The 17786-nt window shown below is 49.2% G+C and overlaps 1 protein-coding gene across 1 annotated transcript; it reads left to right on the top strand.

Moving 5' to 3' along the window:
- The first annotated feature begins 6057 nt into the window (after nucleotides 1-6057).
- Nucleotides 6058-17516, top strand: LOC113423411 (actin, gamma-enteric smooth muscle). The gene is made up of 9 exons (XM_087969864.1): nucleotides 6058-6090; nucleotides 10068-10221; nucleotides 11100-11228; nucleotides 12197-12307; nucleotides 13014-13098; nucleotides 13817-13978; nucleotides 14384-14575; nucleotides 15358-15539; nucleotides 17265-17516. Exons 2-9 carry the CDS (start codon nucleotides 10096-10098, stop codon nucleotides 17406-17408), a joined length of 1131 nt encoding a protein of 376 aa, XP_087825990.1. The 5' UTR covers nucleotides 6058-6090; nucleotides 10068-10095; the 3' UTR covers nucleotides 17409-17516.
- The last annotated feature ends 270 nt before the right edge of the window (nucleotides 17517-17786 follow it).

Here is a 17786-nt window from a genome sequence, read left to right as displayed (position 1 = left end):
GCTATTGTCTATTTGATTTCTCTTCCCTAAATCGGGTCCCCAACCTTTCCGGTTTTGTGGATGAGCTGGGGGGAGGAAACAGTTCCAAGCGAGCGGCAGACACACAGGCAGCATGCACTTGCTTGCCACAGCCTGGGGATTAGGGACCCCTGCCCTAGATAATGGCCCCTTGTTCCAAGGGAAGAATTCATGTGTTTAAAAGAAGAGAGAATTGACGTTTATTGAAATAACTAGCTTTTTTTTTTTTTTTGGTTACCAATGTCTCCCTTTTTAGGGATCTGCATTTTACCAAAACATATCACCCTAAGCTTAATGTTTCTGCTGCTGTCCTTTTAAAGCCTGTTGAAGGATGGAACTATCCTGTATAGGCCACGTGCAGAAAAGGATGTGGTATCAAAATGCTCTCTAAGAAATCATCTTCATTGTATTCAGTCGGCTTGTAGGTGCCTTTTCCGTGCTATGAATCGAAAGAGAGTGGATGAGATCAATTAAGAGCAAATCTCCCAATTTAGCCACCCGGCCATGTCCTCAAATGTGCCGCTCTAGGAATTACATCTAACCATCAAGAATGATGATGATGTGCTGGTGTTTGTCACCACTATATCAACCAACCCAGTTTAAAGTGAGGGCTGAGCAATGGAGCCCAGTCCCTGCTGTGGACCTGGAGCTGCCTAGCAAAAGGGAAAGAGGCAAGCGCGTATCCAAGCCCAGTCGATTCCCCTCCTGCTGCTGCTGCTGTGATCCTCTCCTAGCCCAAGGTGAAAAGAGCGCCCAAAATAGGCACGTGACCTCCCTAAAGTGTTCCTTAATAGCAGCTGATGCCAAACGAGACCCTTCCTAATTCCTGATTTTCTCCAGTGGCTTCATCCATCCATTCATTCATAATGAGGTCTAATTCTGCAGAGAGAGAGAGAGTGGGACATGAAAATGCCTAGCATTTCTGCAGAAATGCCTTCGTTGCGAAACAGGCCAATTGTGGCTTGGTGTGGACTTAACTTTTGCACTTATTTTGCAGATTTGCTTCTGCTGACCAATTTCTGGTGCCATTGTTTCCATTTTGGTGTCCTGGACAGAGCTTTGCTGTTGACCAAAGGATCTGTCTAGTCCAGGTTTTTACTCGTTTGAGCATGAAGCCAGGGCTACAGCCGATCCTGGTAGTTTTCTTGGGATACTCTGGAAATGTTAAACCCTGTTGCTTCTAAGTAGGGGGATTCCAGTTTCTGATACAGGCATGTTCTTGGTTGAAGCTGTGTCAGAAGTAGAGGAGCCACCAGCAACAAGGTGGACTCTCTTCCCACCTGCCACCCCGCTGTTTTTAAGATTGGGGGGGCGGATTTCTTTCCTTACTCCCCTCTTACTCCACTTCCCTCTCAGACTCATTTCATCCGCCTCCGTCTCCCCATTGCTGGGTGCAAGTTCATTGGGTGCCAGTGTGCCGCCGCCTTCCTGGGGCAGCCGTCGGCTGACAGACGCATCCAAAGACAGCCGGGATTCCCACAGCCCTCTTCCCTCATTGGGCTTTCTGGCCGAGCCGGTTGGAACTTCCACTTTTCGCCTGTAATCTTGTGTAGACTGAATGAGCCCGTCTGTTGGCTGTGGGTGGGTCAAAGCGCATCGCTTGCAAAGGGAAGAGGAACTGGGTTGGAATGAAATGGCCTGTTTTTAAGGGGCCACCTTTCCCCCCCCCCACCGCCCTGCAAGCGTCTGTTGGGGTCGAAGTGAGGGATCTGGAGGTGACTGTTGCTGCCGAGCCCCCCTCCTCGAGCGTGGAGGCAGATGGAGAGGAGCGATGGGAGGAGCGAGCTGCTCCCTCGTCCTGGGAGCCTCCGTCTGGCATGCTCTGCGCCTTGCTAGCCTCCCTCTTTCCTGGCGCCCCCTCCAAGGAGCCTCTGCCGGGCTCTGAGGCACATTCATTTCCCTTAAAAAGGCAACGGGGAGTTTCTCCGCATCTGGTTGGATCTCTGGAGGCGCCTCGTTCTTCTTGTGTGGCAGATTCTTTTCCCCACAGCTGGCAGGGAAATAGGCCGTGTGCCACCCAGGGCAGCCAGGTTGCCGGCCCTGCAGGCAGAGGGGAGGCTGGGGCTGGATGGCCCATTCGGGTCGATTAAAGGGAAGTGGGGGGCGGGGTCAGGGCCCCAAAATGGACCCTGCCAGAGGGAGTCCGTGTGTAAACGCCTGGATGAGAACTGGATTTGCACCAGGACGGGGAGGGGGCATTTCAGCAGGTCTCAGAGGGCACGTTTCATGCTGACCATTGTCTGCTAATGTTCAGAGTGAGTGGAAAGTTGACCAGAAACTTCCTAGCAGTGGACCAAAGAGCAGCGTCTTCTGCTGAGGAGCCTCTGGGGTGAACTGACACGTGTGGCGCATCGGCTCCCGAGGCATGGAGGACAGGAATGGTAGTTTGCCATTGGCTATAGCCCCCTTCTCCTCCCCCCCCCCCCGTTCTTTAGGGAGAAAGGACAATGCCCATGTTGGGCATAAACGTGTCTCGGGCCCTCATCCGCTGTTTAGCATATTCTCCATCGGTCCTTGATGAGAACATCAGCTTCTGCTGTGCCAGGAATGGCTTCTCTTCCTCTTCATAGCACAACTGCTTTCATGGTGGCCCCCAGTTGCGGTTCAATCCCTTGTTGGCATCAATCCTTCCAGGCTGATCTCTGCCATCTCCGGAGGGCTCATCTTCGGATGGCCAGTTCCCCATCCGATTCAGCTGCAGTTCCGTGACTGGGCGCTTCAAAGCATTGATGCTTTCAAGGCAGAAACCCTAGAAAGAGGGAGGCCTCCCAGGAAATTCAGTCATTTCCCAGGTTAAGATCCTTCAGGACAGCCTTTTTATAGTCAGTCAGAACAAGGTTTTCATTCAGCATGTGACAAAATATAAATTACTTGACAAGCCATATAACCCTTCTGTTATGCTGAATTACATGCAAAATATGGTGTTAAAACTGCCATGAGAGAAAATATAGACCAAGTGGAAAGAAATGTATTTTAAATCAAATCAATTTACACTCAACGTCTTTAAATAAAATGGGTGAGTTGGAAAAAATGTTACTTCCATCTTGGGGGGGGGGTTGGGGGGAGGTCACCATAAACCAGTATTTCTCAGCTTTAGCAACCTGAAGTTGTGTGGACTTCAATTCCCAGAATCCCCCAGCCAGTGCATGCAGGCTGGAGAATTCTGGGAGTTGCACATATACCTTAAAAGTGGCGAAGGTTGAGAAACACGGCCGTAGATTAACACAGCTCTCTTCCTACGGGGTCTGCGGTGTCTCTTTTGCCGTTCAGCTTCTACGTGAAACCGCAAAGGGCGGCCATTCAGAGTTCTGGGGTGGAATGAAGTATAAGAGAGAGCCAGTGGGCAGCAGCTCCGTTCTTCTCTGCATCTTGGAGCTGAGCGGCTCCCTTCTCCGTTCAACTTCCCTTTGAAAGTAAAAGAGGGGTAACACTGGTAAAGGCCAGTCGGCTGGGCCCATCGTCCTGTGCCCATCAGGAGGGGGAGGTTAAGGTGCCAGGCAAGTGTCGTTCAGCCTCGGCTCTCCCTCCTCTCTTCTCCACCTGAGGCAGATCGGATGTTCTTCCCACCGGAGGTGATGCCAGAGCCGCCTCCCGTGTCCTGCTGCCCAGGGCTGGGCCTTCCTTCCTTGGGCTCTGGCCCTCAGCCTGCTGGGGGATTTCACCCTGAGATCAAGACCCCCAAAGCCTGGCATTCAAATTCTCCATGCCTGCTTGGGATTTGGGGGTTGAGGCCGTTTGCATTCTGCCCCCGGCTGTCCCAAGCTGACCGTGGGAAGCTAGCTACGGTCAGGGCTGTGGAGTCCTTGGATGGGAGACCACCAAGGAATCCCAGGGTGTAGCCTCGGCTGAAAAATTAAAAGTTGGCAGAAAGCATGGGCGAAGACCCCCCCCCACCGCAAATTGTGTGCCAAACGAGGACACCAGCTGCCAAGAAAAATGGAAAGCCCCGTGGTGTGGCATGGTTAGATAGCGACCCTCTGAAAAAGGGACGGATGCCAAGGACGATGTCTTGAGTGGCCAAGAGGAATGCCGCCCAAGCGGGATTTGTAGGCCCCAGCAATGGCAAAGGACACGGGTGGGACTGGGTTCAAGGAGCTCTTTACACTCGGCCAAACAGGCGCTTTCTGAGAACAGCCACAATATACCCCAAACTGTCTCTGTGCCCAGATGAGTTGCCATTTTGTTGGGTTGGGTGTTAATTGTGTTTATCGCAGATCAGGTGCTGGCTGTGTCGGGCTCCAACTGAGCAAAAGAAGGTAAAAGGGTTGCAAAAGGGGAAAGTTTCTCGATGGCAGGAAAGGCACAGATCTGACCTCCAGGTCCCCATCCGCCCTCAGTCTTCCCAAGCGGAGGGGACTCTCTAGGGTGCGTCCTCTTCCTTTCATGCTCATCCCAAAGGGAGCCGCGGAAGGATAGCCGAGCAGCCTTCAACAACCTCGCCTTTATGGGAGGCTTTCTCACCGCATTGCCTGGTACTGCAACTCCCTTCCTTCCTTCCTTCCTTCCTTCCTTCCCACCCTTCTTCCTTCCTCCCTTCCTTTTTCCTTTCCTCTCTCCTCCCTCTCTCCTTCCCTCCTTCCTTTCCTTCCTTCCTTCCTTCCTTTCTTCCTTCCCTCCCTTTTTCCTTCCTTCCTCCCTTTTTTCTCCCTTCCTTCCTCCCATCCCCCTTCCTTCCTTCCTCCCTCCCTTCTTCCTTCCTCCCTTCCTTTTTCCTTCCCTCTCTCCTCCCTCTCTCCTTCCCTCCTTTCCTTCCTTCCTTCCTTCCTTTCTTCCTTCCCTCTTTTTCCTTCCTTCCTCCTTTTTCCTTCCTTCCTCCCATCCCTCCTTCCTTTTTTCTCCTTTCCTTCCTTCCCACCCTTCCCATCCCTTCCTTTTTCCTTCCCTCTCCTCCCTCCCTCCCTCCCTCTTTCTTTCCTTCCTTCCCACCCTCCTTCCTTCCACCCTGCCCCCTTCTTTCCTTCCTTCCCTCCTTTCTTTCCTTCCTTCCTTCCTTCCTTTCTTCCTTCCCTCCCTTTTCCTTCCTTCCCTCCCTTTTTCCTTCCTTCCTCCCTTTTTCTCCTCCCTTCCTTCCTTCCTCCCTCCCTCCCTCCCTTCTTTCCTTCCTTCCCACCCTTCTTCCTTCCTCCCTTCCTTTTTCCTTCCCTCTCTCCTCCCCCCTCCCTCCCTCCTTCCCTCCTTTCTTTCTTTCCTTCCTTCCCACCCTCCCACCCTCCCTCCCTCTTCCCTCTTTCCTTCCCCTCCTTCCTTCCTTCCTTCTTCCTTTCTTCCTTCCCTCCCTTTTTCCTTCCTTCCTCCCTTTTTCTCCCTTCCTTCCTCCCATCCCCCTTCCTTCCTTCCTCTCTCCCTCCCTCCCTTCTTTCCTTCCTTCCCACCCTTCTTCCTTCCTCCCTTCCTTTTTTCCTTCCCTCTCTCCTCCCTCCCTCCCTCCTTCCCTCCTTTCTTTCCTTTCCTTCCTTCCTTCCTTTCTTCCTTCCCTCCCTTTTTCCTTCCTTCCTCCCTTTTTTCTCCCTTCCTTCCTCCCATCCCCTTCCTTCCTTCCTCCCTCCTCCCTCCCTCCCTCCCTTCTTTCCTTCCTTCCCACCCTTCTTCCTTCCTCCCTTCCTTTTTCCTTCCCTCTCTCCTCCCTCCCTCCCTCCCTCCTTCCCTCCTTTCCTTCCTTCCTTCCCACCCTCCTTCCCACCCTCCTTCCTTCCACCCTGCCCCCCCTTCTTTCCTTCCTTCCCTCCTTCCCCTAACTGTGGCTTATAAGGACTTGCCCCTTGCTTGTTTATTAAAAGTGCAGCAAAGAAGGAGCGAATTCACAACTGAGGCGTTCCTTTCCAACTTTTCTTTTCTTTTTCTTTTTTTCACCGCTCACATTTTTCTTACAATTCACTGGACTCTGTTCTGCTACCAGCCAAGGTCAATATACTGAAATAAAGCACCTTATATGGCTAGCATGCTACTCATTGGCCTTTTTAGGGTCTTGATTGGGGGAAGATCCGCCTCTGGGGTGTTATAATCTCCCTGGTATTTATACCGAAGGCTTCCCCACAGCCAGGTCCCCAGGAACGGAGTTCCCTTCTGCACTCGGTGAGTAAGGTGGACCGATTCTGCTCAGGGATGCTCTGTGTGTGTGTGTGTGTGTGTGTGTGTGTGTGTGTGTGTGTGTGTTTCCAGAGCTGAGAAGAGTCAGAGAGATTCCTCTAAGGGCTGCCTCTTAAAATTGTGGAAGCGGAAGTTGGATCCCATCTGGATTGAGAAAAAGCCATCAGGTCTCTGGTGTTTTAGATCAGGGCTCCCCAACCTTGGCCACTTTAAGCCTCGGTGGACTTCAAATCCCAGAATTCCCCAGCCAGCTTTTCTGGGAGTTGAAGTCCGCCAAGGCTTAAAGTGGCCAAGGTTGGGGGACCCCCGTTTTAGATCCTCTCAGACTCCCAGAGAATCTTTGCAAAGCCCCCCAAACCCTGGTGAGCTATTGACCAAGAGGCAGTTTTCAATCTTTGGGCAGGTCTCAGCTGCAGGAGGGGTGAGGGGCCCTGGCTTGCAGAAGGAGGGAAGGGAGGACCGTTGGGGGGCTCAGGAAAGGATGGATTTGGCCGTTTGGAAAGAAACTTGGGGTGGGGGGTGGAATTGTGCCGCATTTGGACGGCTATTTCTGGATATGCCATATAATTCAAGAGAGGCAGATCATGTGTTGTTCCATTCCTACTATCTCCCCCCACCCGCATTTTTGATTCCAGGACAGTAATACATTTGTATTATTATTATTATTATTTTACTGCCACTGAAATAAGTATCAGTTCCGAGGATCGGAACGTTTGTTCTTTTTTTAACGTTACAAAACCCAGGATGTTGTGCCTGGATACGAAGAAGCAGTGGAAGGAGGAGGGGCTGTTTTTGGAAAAGGCAGAACTAGAAAACTTATTTCCATTTTTGGGGAAAGCCTTGGTGTGCACCTCATGTTTCTCTTCACTCTCGCCCAAACTGGAGCTGTCCTCCAGAACTGTTTTGTGATTCATGCGCTGAGCAGGGCTTGGATGGGTGGGAAGATCAGAGGTTGTAGCCATCTACTGACAAGCTGCCCTGGTGCTAAAAAATAAAAATAAAAAGGATTGTTTAAACCAGGGCTCTTCAAACTTGGCAGGTTTAAGATTTGTGGACTTCAACTCCCAGATTTCCTCCTCCAGTCATGTTACCTCAGGAATTCTGGGAGTTGAAGTCCACAAGTCTTAAATTTGCCAAGCTTGGAGACTCTTGATCTATTCTATCTATTCTATCTCTCTCTTTCTCTATATCCTACCTCTCTTTATCTGTTCTATCTATTCTATCTTTCTCTCCCTCTATTTATTCTACCTCTTTCTATCTATCTATCTATCTATTCTACCTCTCTTTATCTATCTATTCCAGGGGTCTTCAACCTCAATAGCTTTAAGACTCGTGGACTTCAACTCCCAGAGTTCCTCCTCCAGTCATGTTAGCTCAGGAATTCTGGGAGTTGAAGTCCACAACTCTTAAAGCTGTCCAGTTTGAAGACCTTTGGTTTAAATTCATCATGAAACCCCATTATCTGGGGGTGGGAATTAGACATGAAATCCTCCAAATCAGAGGTTCCCAACCCCCAGGACACAGCCTGGTACTGGGCCGTGGCCAGTTCAGAACTGGGCCACGCAAGCAGGCCCAGGTGAGCACATGTGTGCAGCTCCGTTTACACGAGCAGTGGGCACTCATGCTCTCACGCAAAGCTTGCCACTCACACAGAGCCATTTCCTCTCCCCTCCTCACCGGTCCACAAAGCCAGAAAGGTTGGGGATCACTCCCCCAAACCATCACGAATGGTTCTGCTCCTTCTAGGTTTTCATTCAAGTCCTTTAAGAATTTTAGAGAAGCAAATGTCGGGACTCACTTCACCTGGAAACTCCTTCCTTCCTTCCTTCCTTCCTTCCTTCCTTCCTTCCTTCCTTCCTTCCTTCCTTCCTTCCTTCCTTCCTTCCTTCCTTCCTTCCTTCCTTCCTCTGTAGTTGCTTAGAGATGTGTGGTCTGGAGACCTTCATTAAATCCTACCTTATCCAGACAAGCCTTAAGCCCTGAAGTGAGGTGAGAAGCATAATCTGAACTGGGATTGAGCAGAGAGAGGAGTCTTGTGGTCTGTAAAAGGTCTGAGCCTCTTTGGCTCTATTGCCTCTTTGGGTGTCAGAATGACTTATTATGGTATCCTTAAAAGTGAAAGGTACAAAGCTGAAAGAAAATTTAATTCAAATACAGCAGTTATCTTTAACTAGTTGGTCATTGGTGGGAAAAACAGCTGATGGTACATAATATTGATTTGATGCTACCCCAATAATCTTTAGAGGTAAAGGTGAAGTTGCCCTTTGGCCATTAAGCTGCACGGGGTCACACAAGACGTGTGGAAATATCCCAGTGTCAGCTGGGAATCGCTGGTCAAGAATTCCCTGTGAAGGGGTGGAACAGAGTCCACTTGTTTGGGCCAGACCCAAACAGGCGGAAAGGGCTGCATTTGAGTCCAGCAAAGATTCTCGCTCTTGTGCGTGTAGAGACTCATCGTGGATTGTAGCTATTGTTCATTGGTAGCCCTGGTCTCCATCCTTTATAGGGGTAGGGGTAAGGATAGAATAGAATAAGAATAAGAATAGAATAATAGAATAATAATAGAATAGAATAGAATAGAATAGAATAGAATAGAATAGAATAGAATAGAATAGAATAGAATAGAATAGAATAGAATAGAATTCTTTATTGGCCAAGTGTGATTGGGCACCCATGGAATTTGTCTACCGTACAGAAGCTCTCAGTGTACATACAAACTACAAAGTGATAAATCATAAATCGTAAATCATAGGATGCAAACAAAGAAGTGTTGAATCACAAGACACCAACAGGAGAAGGTAATAGGAAAGTTGAGAAGGATAACAGCAATACAGCCCTGCTACATGGGTGAATATCTATAAACCTAAGACAGTGCTGTGGGAATTAGGTGTTCAGCAGAATAATGGGGGTGGGTGGGTGAGGTGGGGATCTGTCTCTGTGTCTAGTTGTTTTGGCACGCAACGCCCTATGGCAGCGTCCTGAGGGGAGGAGTTGAAACAGTTTATGTCCAGGATGTGGTTTGTGCAGCATACAGATCCTCAATGGAAGGCAGGCTGGTTGCAATGGTTTTTCTAGCAGTCCTAATTATCCGTTGAAGTTTGTACTTGTCCTATTTGGTTGCTGTATCAAATCAGAAAGTTATTGTGCTGTCCAGACAGTATATAGTAATGGGAATTGAGATAGTTAAGTTAGAATTGGGAGCTGTCCCTTGTCTTTATATTCAGCTAGTAATTAAAGGACAGAACTGTTATAGAAGTAGAAATGAGACAGACTCAATGATTCCTCTGTATCAGCAGATCCTTGATATAATGAGCAGATTTATTTATTTTTGATTTATTGGATTCCCCCCCCCCCCATTTTGTACAAGAGCTCAAGTGCCTTCTAATTCATTTTTTTCGAGAAGAACCCTATGAGATACTATGGGTTGGGCTACGTAAGTTATTTCAAAGAGCCATCTAGTGGCGGCAAAAACTTGTCTTTTCCGTTTTATCCTACTGAAGTTTCCTTGGAATTTTTCCATGCGGTGAAATGCTCTTCTTGTACCAGCAGGATTTGGTCTCAGTTGGGCAAGGAACAGCTGGCGGAGGGCACCGCCAGGGCCACCCCCATTAGCTTCTCTTGGCAGCCATCCTGAGTTCATTTGCTACAAATGCTCTTGTCCCCATCTGTTGCTAATTCTCCTCCCTTGGGATACGGCTTCCTTGGGTGCACTGGAAAGGATGAGCTGCAGCTACCAGTCAAGGCTTCTGGTTTGCCTCTTGAACAGCCGAAATCCAGTGAGGGAGAGCTGCTGAGCGGCCAGGAGGATAAGTTTGATAGGCGGCAATAAAGGCAGCAGATGTCTATCTTTTGGGCCTTTGGGGCCTAAATAGAAAGGATTGATTGATTGATTGACGTATAAAGTTAATTTGACAAGCAAGGCTCTCCTTAAAGAATCCAAGGAATTCTTCTTGTCCTTCCAGGTCCCCTGCACCACCTTCTGCCAAAGCCATGTGTGAAGAGGAGACAACAGCCTTGGTGTGCGACAATGGCTCTGGGCTCTGCAAGGCTGGCTTTGCTGGGGACGATGCGCCTCGCGCAGTCTTCCCCTCCATTGTGGGACGCCCACGTCACCAGGTGGGTATCTCAAGCTTTGATTCTGGACTCAGAAGGGGTGCAAAACCCGGGCCAAGGTGGGACCCAGAGCCTCAAGAAGGGCAGTTCCTCTCCCGCTGAAAACAACCTTAGGATCTGGGTCCGACACCAGATGTGTTCAGGGAAAGAGGAGATGAAAAGCTACTAATTGAAATCTGAAAGGAAAGTGCGTCATGTGAGAACAAACAGGGCAATGTACCTGAAATGCCGATGATGCAAAAGTCACACACCTGGTGCACTTGGGTGTGTGGAACTTGCCATCACCCTCAAAATACAACATTGTCAAATGTCCAAAGAAAATTCAGTCTGGGTTTTTTTTTCAACTGCAGAACTTTTAGCATTTACTATGGGAATAGGGTCAGCCTGATCCTGAAGAAAGCAGACAGACACGTGGCTTACAAAAGGATTCAGACAGGATTAGGGCTAATCTTCTAGGGGCTCAGCGGCTGGTAAGAAGGGCCAGGAAGGCGAGACACAGCATCTGGGACCGCATTGATGGTCCTCCCTTTGGCCAGCCAAGGGTGGCCTAGCTCCCCTGCAGGAGGTAGACGGGTACTATGGGAGGCTGGTCAAAGAAAATGGGCCCATGGAGAAGCCAGGAGGGTAAATGGTTCTCGGGGCCAAATGGCTCTCTCCCTGGGCAGGGAAGAAGGAAGGGGTCCTGATCCTGCCCAGCTCAGCTACGATGACTCTCTAATTCTTGCCTGTGAGAAGGTTGAGCTGCCCTCTGAATGTTGGACAGCCCTTGGCCCCTCTTCTAAGCCAAGGCTGGAGAAAATGAAGCGCTTCATCAGGGCTTGTCGTAGGTTCTGCTTCCGTGGCCTGCTTGCCCTTACCCCCTTCCGGCCTTCCCTTTCTAGGGCGTGATGGTGGGGATGGGCCAGAAAGACAGCTACGTGGGGGACGAGGCCCAAAGCAAGAGAGGAATCCTGACTCTGAAGTACCCCATTGAGCATGGCATCATCACCAACTGGGACGACATGGAGAAGGTGGGATTTCACTCCAAGGTTGCACCTGACCTTCCGGTCTTTAAGCAGACATTCTGACCAGAAGCAGCTGGAGAGAATTCAGGCACCCTTCCTTATGTCTAGTGCAGGGGTGTCCAACCTTGGCAACTTTAAGACTTGTGGACTTCAACTCCCAGAATTCCTCAGCCAGCAAAGCTGGCTGAGGAATTCTGGGAGTTGAAGTCCACAAGTCTTAAAGTTGCCAAGGTTGGACACCCCTGGTCTAGTGGAATTCAATCAGCTGGTTCAAACCTCCCAGTTTCCAAGTAAATAAAATTTGAATTGGAGACAGATGTGCACTTAATTAAATTTCCCCCAGGGGGGAAAAAGGCTTCTGGGATGTAGGAAAGTAGGAATCTTTCCTATCTGATAGACAAAGGACAACAATTCTTTATAAAATGTCATCACCACCAATTCCCCCTTAAATCTTTAGGGTTTTATTTTCTGTTTGTGCTTCAGGCCGGTTGGGCAGCCTGATCCAGCCACGCAATGAGTTGGGTGGGTGGTCCCAATCAGCGGAGGGCCAGCTGAACATGCATGCCCATTGGTGGGAGGGTCAGCTGTGGTGGTGGTGGGGGTCCGGGATGAAGTGGGTGTAATAAGGGAGCTGCGTCCAAGTGTTCTAGACCAGGGGTCTCCAACCTTGGCCACTTTAAGACTTGTGGACTTCAACTCCCAGAGTTCCTCAACCAGCAAAGCTTTATCTAATGGGTTGTGAGAAGAACCTTGGGAAACAAGAGGGAAGAGAGGCAGCCTAGACCAGGGGTCTCCAACCTTGACCACTTTAAGACTTGTAGACTTAAACTCCCAGAATTCTCCAGCCAACTATGCTGGCTGGAGAATTCTGGGAGTTGAAGTCCACAAGTCTTAAAGTGGCCAAGGTTGGAGACCCCTGGCTTAGACCTCCTGCTGCTGCAAAGGAAGCCCAGCAACACTGCCTTTTTCTGTAGATCTGGCACCACTCCTTCTACAATGAATTGCGAGTGGCCCCGGAGGAGCACCCCACGCTGCTCACAGAGGCACCTCTGAACCCCAAGGCAAACCGGGAGAAGATGACCCAGGTAAACCTTCCATCCCAAGGCTGCTGGGTGAAAGGGCAGATACGGGGGATGAAGCCACTGCACCTGCATCCTCATGACGCCACGAGGGCAGAAAGCCTGGTTCTGCTGCAAGCTGGTGTCACAGGCAGAACTTGAGATGTGCACACCCACACACCCACACACCCGTCCCACCTGGAGCATTGGTCAGTGTGGCCTGTGCAAAGGAGGATTTGGGAGACCCAGGAAGCAGGCAGGTCAGAAGCTTCCTGGGCAAAACCAGGTGGGGAGGACTTCCCTTGGGCAGATCCTCTTCATTTTCAAGAGAGTTACACAAAGGATTGAGCGAGAGAGCCTGATTGATGACTCTGGGCTATGGACGTGTCCCATTGGAGAAGATGAATTATGATACACCCAGAGGGATGGGGTGGGGGGGAAACCAGGGCCAAGGGTGACAATGAATGATGCGCCTCAGAGTCGGCTACACCCAGGCAGTGCCAAACATGTTAACTCCCAATCAATCCTTTGGAAGTTTTGGAAGTTTGTCTTGAGACTCAGGATTTAATTGGGGGTAACTGCCGGAATCCTGACACCCCTGTTTTTAGATTCACAGAGAGCGCCCCTTGGGTTTTCCACAATGGTTCCCGTGCATTATTGAGCAAACCCTATTCTTGGTGATCTGATGCTCCCGTCTTGGTCCTGTTCCTGATTTTCGTTTTTGCTCCCACAGATCATGTTTGAGACCTTTAATGTCCCAGCCATGTACGTTGCCATCCAGGCAGTCTTGTCCCTTTACGCATCTGGCCGAACCACTGGTGAGTGTCTCCGTCTTTACCTTCTTCACCAGTTTGCATTTGGGTGGTTTTGTAGCATACATACATACATACATACATACATACATACATACATACATACATACCATTTAATTCATCACCATCCCCTCTAAATCACTCTACACTTAGAGCAGCAAGGACAAATCCAGACATAAGTCTTAAGAGCGCTGCTGAAAGGGAAAACAAAGCTGTTTAAAGGAGCTGCGTTCTTCCCTGGGGCTGCCAGAACCTGGAAACGCAGCTGCTTTAAAGGCTGGCTTAGAAGTGAACTGTGGGCATCTTTTACCAGCTGCTTCCCCCTTACGGCAAGCGTTCTGGCCAGGCTCATTTAATCCCTTGGTTGGATTCTTTAGGTGGAGCTATAGAAGTTTGGCTTCATATAACTGTATAAGCTTGTGCTGGAGATCAGTTCTTCCTACACTGGCCCCTCCAGCTACCCTGGGCCCCTGTGAATGCTCCAAGGCAGGGGTCTCCAAGCTTGGCAACTTTAAGCTGGCTGGGGAATTCTGGGAGTTGAAGTCTGCCAGGCTTAAAGTTGCCAAGCTTGGAGACCCCTGCCCCAAGGGACCTCAGGCTGGGTAAGGGAGGCTGTGACAGCATCCTTCAGCCACACGCACCAATGGGCGTCTCTCTTACACACCCGGCTTTGGCTAGGAGGTGGGGAAGAAAGTAACTAATGTTTCCCTTTTTTAATTTCAAGGTATCGTCTTGGACTCTGGTGATGGTGTCACTCACAATGTGCCCATTTACGAAGGTTATGCTCTGCCACACGCAATTATGCGCCTGGATCTGGCTGGCCGGGACCTTACGGACTACCTCATGAAGATCCTCACCGAGAGAGGCTACTCCTTTGTCACCACCGGTAAGGGGGAATTGGGCCTCTCGGGCTCTGCAGGGACAGGAGGACGGACTCTCTTAGTATTTCTTTCTCTGCCCAGGAGCAAAGGGACTCTTCTTTTAGGGAACCGTCCAGTCTCTTCTTAAAAACCTCCAGTGATGGAGCCCCCACAACTTCTGGTGGCGAGCTGTTCCACTGGTTAATTGTCCTCACTGTTAGGAAGTGTCTCCTTAATTCCAGGTTGCTTCTCCCTTCGATCAGTGTCCAATCATTGTTTCTTGCCTTGCCCCTCCGGAGCTTTGGAGGTGTGGATTAGTGCAGGACATATAACTCAGAGGGGCCTATGTCTGTTCGTACATGCTTCACCCCTGCATGTTCAGGGCCCCGCTGGGGGCTGCTGCAGGAGCAACTGGCCTGTGTCTTCCACAGCTGAAAGAGAAATTGTGCGGGACATCAAGGAGAAGTTGTGCTACGTCGCCCTGGATTTTGAGAATGAGATGGCAACGGCGGCTTCCTCGTCATCCCTGGAGAAAAGCTACGAGCTGCCTGATGGACAGGTCATCACCATCGGCAACGAGCGCTTCCGTTGCCCCGAAACGCTCTTTCAGCCCTCGTTCATAGGTCAGTCTCTCCAGGGGGGGAATCAAGGACAAAGCAACTCGTTCTGAATAAAGAACGAATGGAAAACCATAAACTCCTCTGCAGTGAAACTGTAGGAAACCCTAAAGCAGAGGTCTCCAAACTTGGCCACTTTAAGACTTGTGGACTTCAACTCCCAGAATTCTGGGAGTTGAAGTCCCCAAGTCTTAAAGTGGCCAAGTTGGGATTCTGGGAGTTGAAGTCCACAAGTCTTAAAATGGCCAAGTTTGGGATTCTGGGAGTTGAAGTCCACAAGTCTTAAAATGGCCCAGTTTAGGATTCTGGGAGTTGAAGTCCACAAGTCTTAAAGTGGCCAAGTTTGGGATTCTGGGAGTTGAAGTCCACAAGTCTTAAAGTGGCCAAGTTTGGGGACCCCTGCCCTAAAGTCTTGGTTTCAGTGAAGCTAGCAATTACATGCCAGTTAGCAATAACAAATAGCTTTTGTTTTTCTGTTGTATGCGCTGGTCAAAAAAAGCCAGCATGGCAACCACAAAGGTGGAATCAAAGCCCGGCCTCTTTTTAGATGCATTGCATAGGCCCTGGCCCATTACTACCTGAACACGAGCACTGGACATGGGAGGGATCACTCACCTTTTCCAAAGATGTTCTGCGGAAAGAAATTGTGCCCGATAGTAGTATTTGGGGTAGCGACAGTGATAAACCAAGGTGAACTTTGTGCAAAATCCATCCTTCCAGCTAGACAGGGGTTTCTAGCTCCATTCTGAAATGCTCACTGGGTCTCTGGCCTTGCACTCTCTCCCCAGGCATGGAATCGGCTGGTATCCATGAGACGACATACAATTCCATCATGAAATGTGACATCGACATTCGCAAGGACCTCTATGCCAACAATGTTCTTTCCGGAGGCACCACTATGTATCCTGGCATTGCAGACAGGATGCAAAAGGAAATCACCGCCTTGGCTCCCAGCACAATGAAGATCAAGGCAAGTCTGCTTACTTTTGGGGTCTCCAACTCCTGGGGCGGGGCCAACTACGGGGCAGCGACCGGGGTGGGATTCAAATTTTTTAACAACCCGTTCTGTGGGTGTGGCTTAGGTGGTGGGTGTGGCTTGGTGGTCATGTGACTGGCTGGGTGTGGCCAACTCAACATCACTCACATCGAGGCACGCATCTCCTCACCTGGCCACTCATGACTGTGGGGATGCTGCAACAGTCGTAAGTGTGAAAAATGGTCATAAGTCACTTTTTTCAGTGCCATTGTAACTTGGAATGGTCCCTCCACACAAGCAAAGTACCAGCAAAGGAGGGGGGGAAAACTCCAGAGACGTTCCAGAGACAGGAAGTAAGCAACACCAGAATGTTTCCTTCCTGCCCTCCTTACAGGATTAGGCCAGTAATTTCTTCTAACAACCAGTTCTCCGAACTGCTTAGAATGTTAACAACCGGTTCTAGAGAATAGGTGCGAACTGGTAGAATCCCACCCCTGGCAGAGACCCATTCAGAACTGGGCTGCACGAGTGGCAGTCAAGCACTCTCAGCTCCATTTGTACAAGCAGCTGGCACTCACGCACAGGTTGCACAGGCGGAGCTTCACACGCGCACACGAGGGCTCACTGCTTGAGCAAATGGAGCTGTGCACAGGAGTGCATACACCTGCCGCTCACACTGAACGACTTCCTCTCCCCCCTAGCAAAGCTAGAAAGGTTTAGCCCATCAGCCATCTCTAGGGGTTGTGCAACCTCAGAGAACAGAGATCAGTTCTGTGTACTTGGGGTAACCGCCAGCAGCTGTGGCAAGAGATAATCCATAAAACTATGGGAGAATTTGATTGGGAGCCTCCCAGAGTTGGTCGCAAGATGGGCAGCTCTATAAATGTTTGAAATTAAATAAACAAGTCAACCAAAATGTCTTGTTCCTGTGAGCAGATGATTGATCCAACTCTCTTGAATTTAGGACCCATTGATGTGGATTTTTAGGATTCTGCACATTTAGGAAAAATCAAATGCAGCATCCTAAACTATAAACATTGGACAAATATTGCATAATATACATATACCAAGCATTATGTTGTGGGGGTGAGCTTTACGGCTGTTCAAGTTGGAATTGTTTGTTTTTGGTTAATCCTGCCTCTTTCTGATTCCACTGTCAACTGACCAGTAAATGGACCTCCACGTTTTCTAGTCTCATGGAAGGAAGTTCTCTTTCTCTCCTGCTAACCTCTACAAACCGAGCTAGGATTAAGAATTAAGATGGAAGATCAGAATCTGGTCCAAAAGCGGTTTCTTTCTTCTTTCTTTCTTTCTTTCTTTCTCTTTCTTTCTTTCTTTCTTTCTTTCTTTCTTTCTTTCTTTCCTTCCTTCCTTCCTTCCTTCCTTCCTTTTCTTCTTCCTTTCTTTCTTCTTTCTTTCTTTCTTTCTTTCTTTCTTTCTTTCTTTCTTTCTTTCTTTCTTTCTTTCTTTCTTTCTTTCTTTCTTTCTTTCTTTCTTTCTTCCTTCCTTCCTTCCTTCCTTCCTTCCTTCCTTCCTTCCTTCCTTCCTTCCTCTTTCTTTTCCTTCCTTTCTTTCTTCCTTCCTTTTCTCCCTCTTTTACATGGCATTCATACCTTTTGTAAGACAGCTGTTCTCATGGATCTGGGTTTCTCTACCCCCGAAACGTGAGATCTGTATTCTTCTTGCTCACTCGTAACCGTTTTGGAAATCTTTCCACAGATCATTGCTCCTCCTGAGCGCAAATATTCTGTTTGGATTGGAGGCTCCATTCTGGCCTCTCTCTCCACCTTCCAGCAAATGTGGATAAGCAAACCAGAATATGACGAAGCCGGCCCTTCAATTGTACACCGGAAGTGCTTCTAAAGACCCCCAAACCGGATTATTCTCAAGCCAGAAGACTCCTCCCTTCCTTCTTCCTTCGCATTGAGTTCTGAACCTTGCAAGTAGCATTAAACACTGTTTTTCAAGCCATGTGGTCTCTGTATTTTTTCTGCCGTTTTCATTTTAGCTGCTTTCAATAAATATCTTAGTGCTTTATCATATCCCAGCCATCCTCAACGTCCGACCACAAGGGAGCCCCAAATTTATGTCTTTAAGCAAGACGTTTGTTACATGCATTTTGCCCCAATTTCATGCTACCGTTGTTAAGTGAAACATGCAGTTGTTAAATTAGAAATGCAGTTGTTAAACAAATTTGGCTTCCTCATTGACTTTCCTTGTCAGACGGTCGCAAATGGGGAC

This window comes from Notechis scutatus, chromosome 7, assembly GCF_049901735.1.
Source record: "Notechis scutatus isolate UNSWTSFEM ecotype Mainland chromosome 7, rNotScu1.2, whole genome shotgun sequence".
Taxonomy (NCBI): Eukaryota; Metazoa; Chordata; class Lepidosauria; order Squamata; family Elapidae; genus Notechis; species Notechis scutatus.
The sequence above is the reverse complement of the archived record's forward strand: the minus strand, read 5'-3'. Positions and strand labels throughout refer to the sequence as shown.

Bases quoted from the DNA above. Each gene is read 5' to 3' on its own strand.
- LOC113423411 (XM_087969864.1), top strand. From the start codon at position 10,096: ATGTGTGAAGAGGAGACAACAGCCTTGGTGTGCGACAATGGCTCTGGG. The intron at 11,229-12,196 runs GTGGGATTTCAC...CTTTTTCTGTAG, and splicing joins ACTGGGACGACATGGAGAAG to ATCTGGCACCACTCCTTCTA. The intron at 13,979-14,383 runs GTAAGGGGGAAT...TGTCTTCCACAG, and splicing joins CTACTCCTTTGTCACCACCG to CTGAAAGAGAAATTGTGCGG.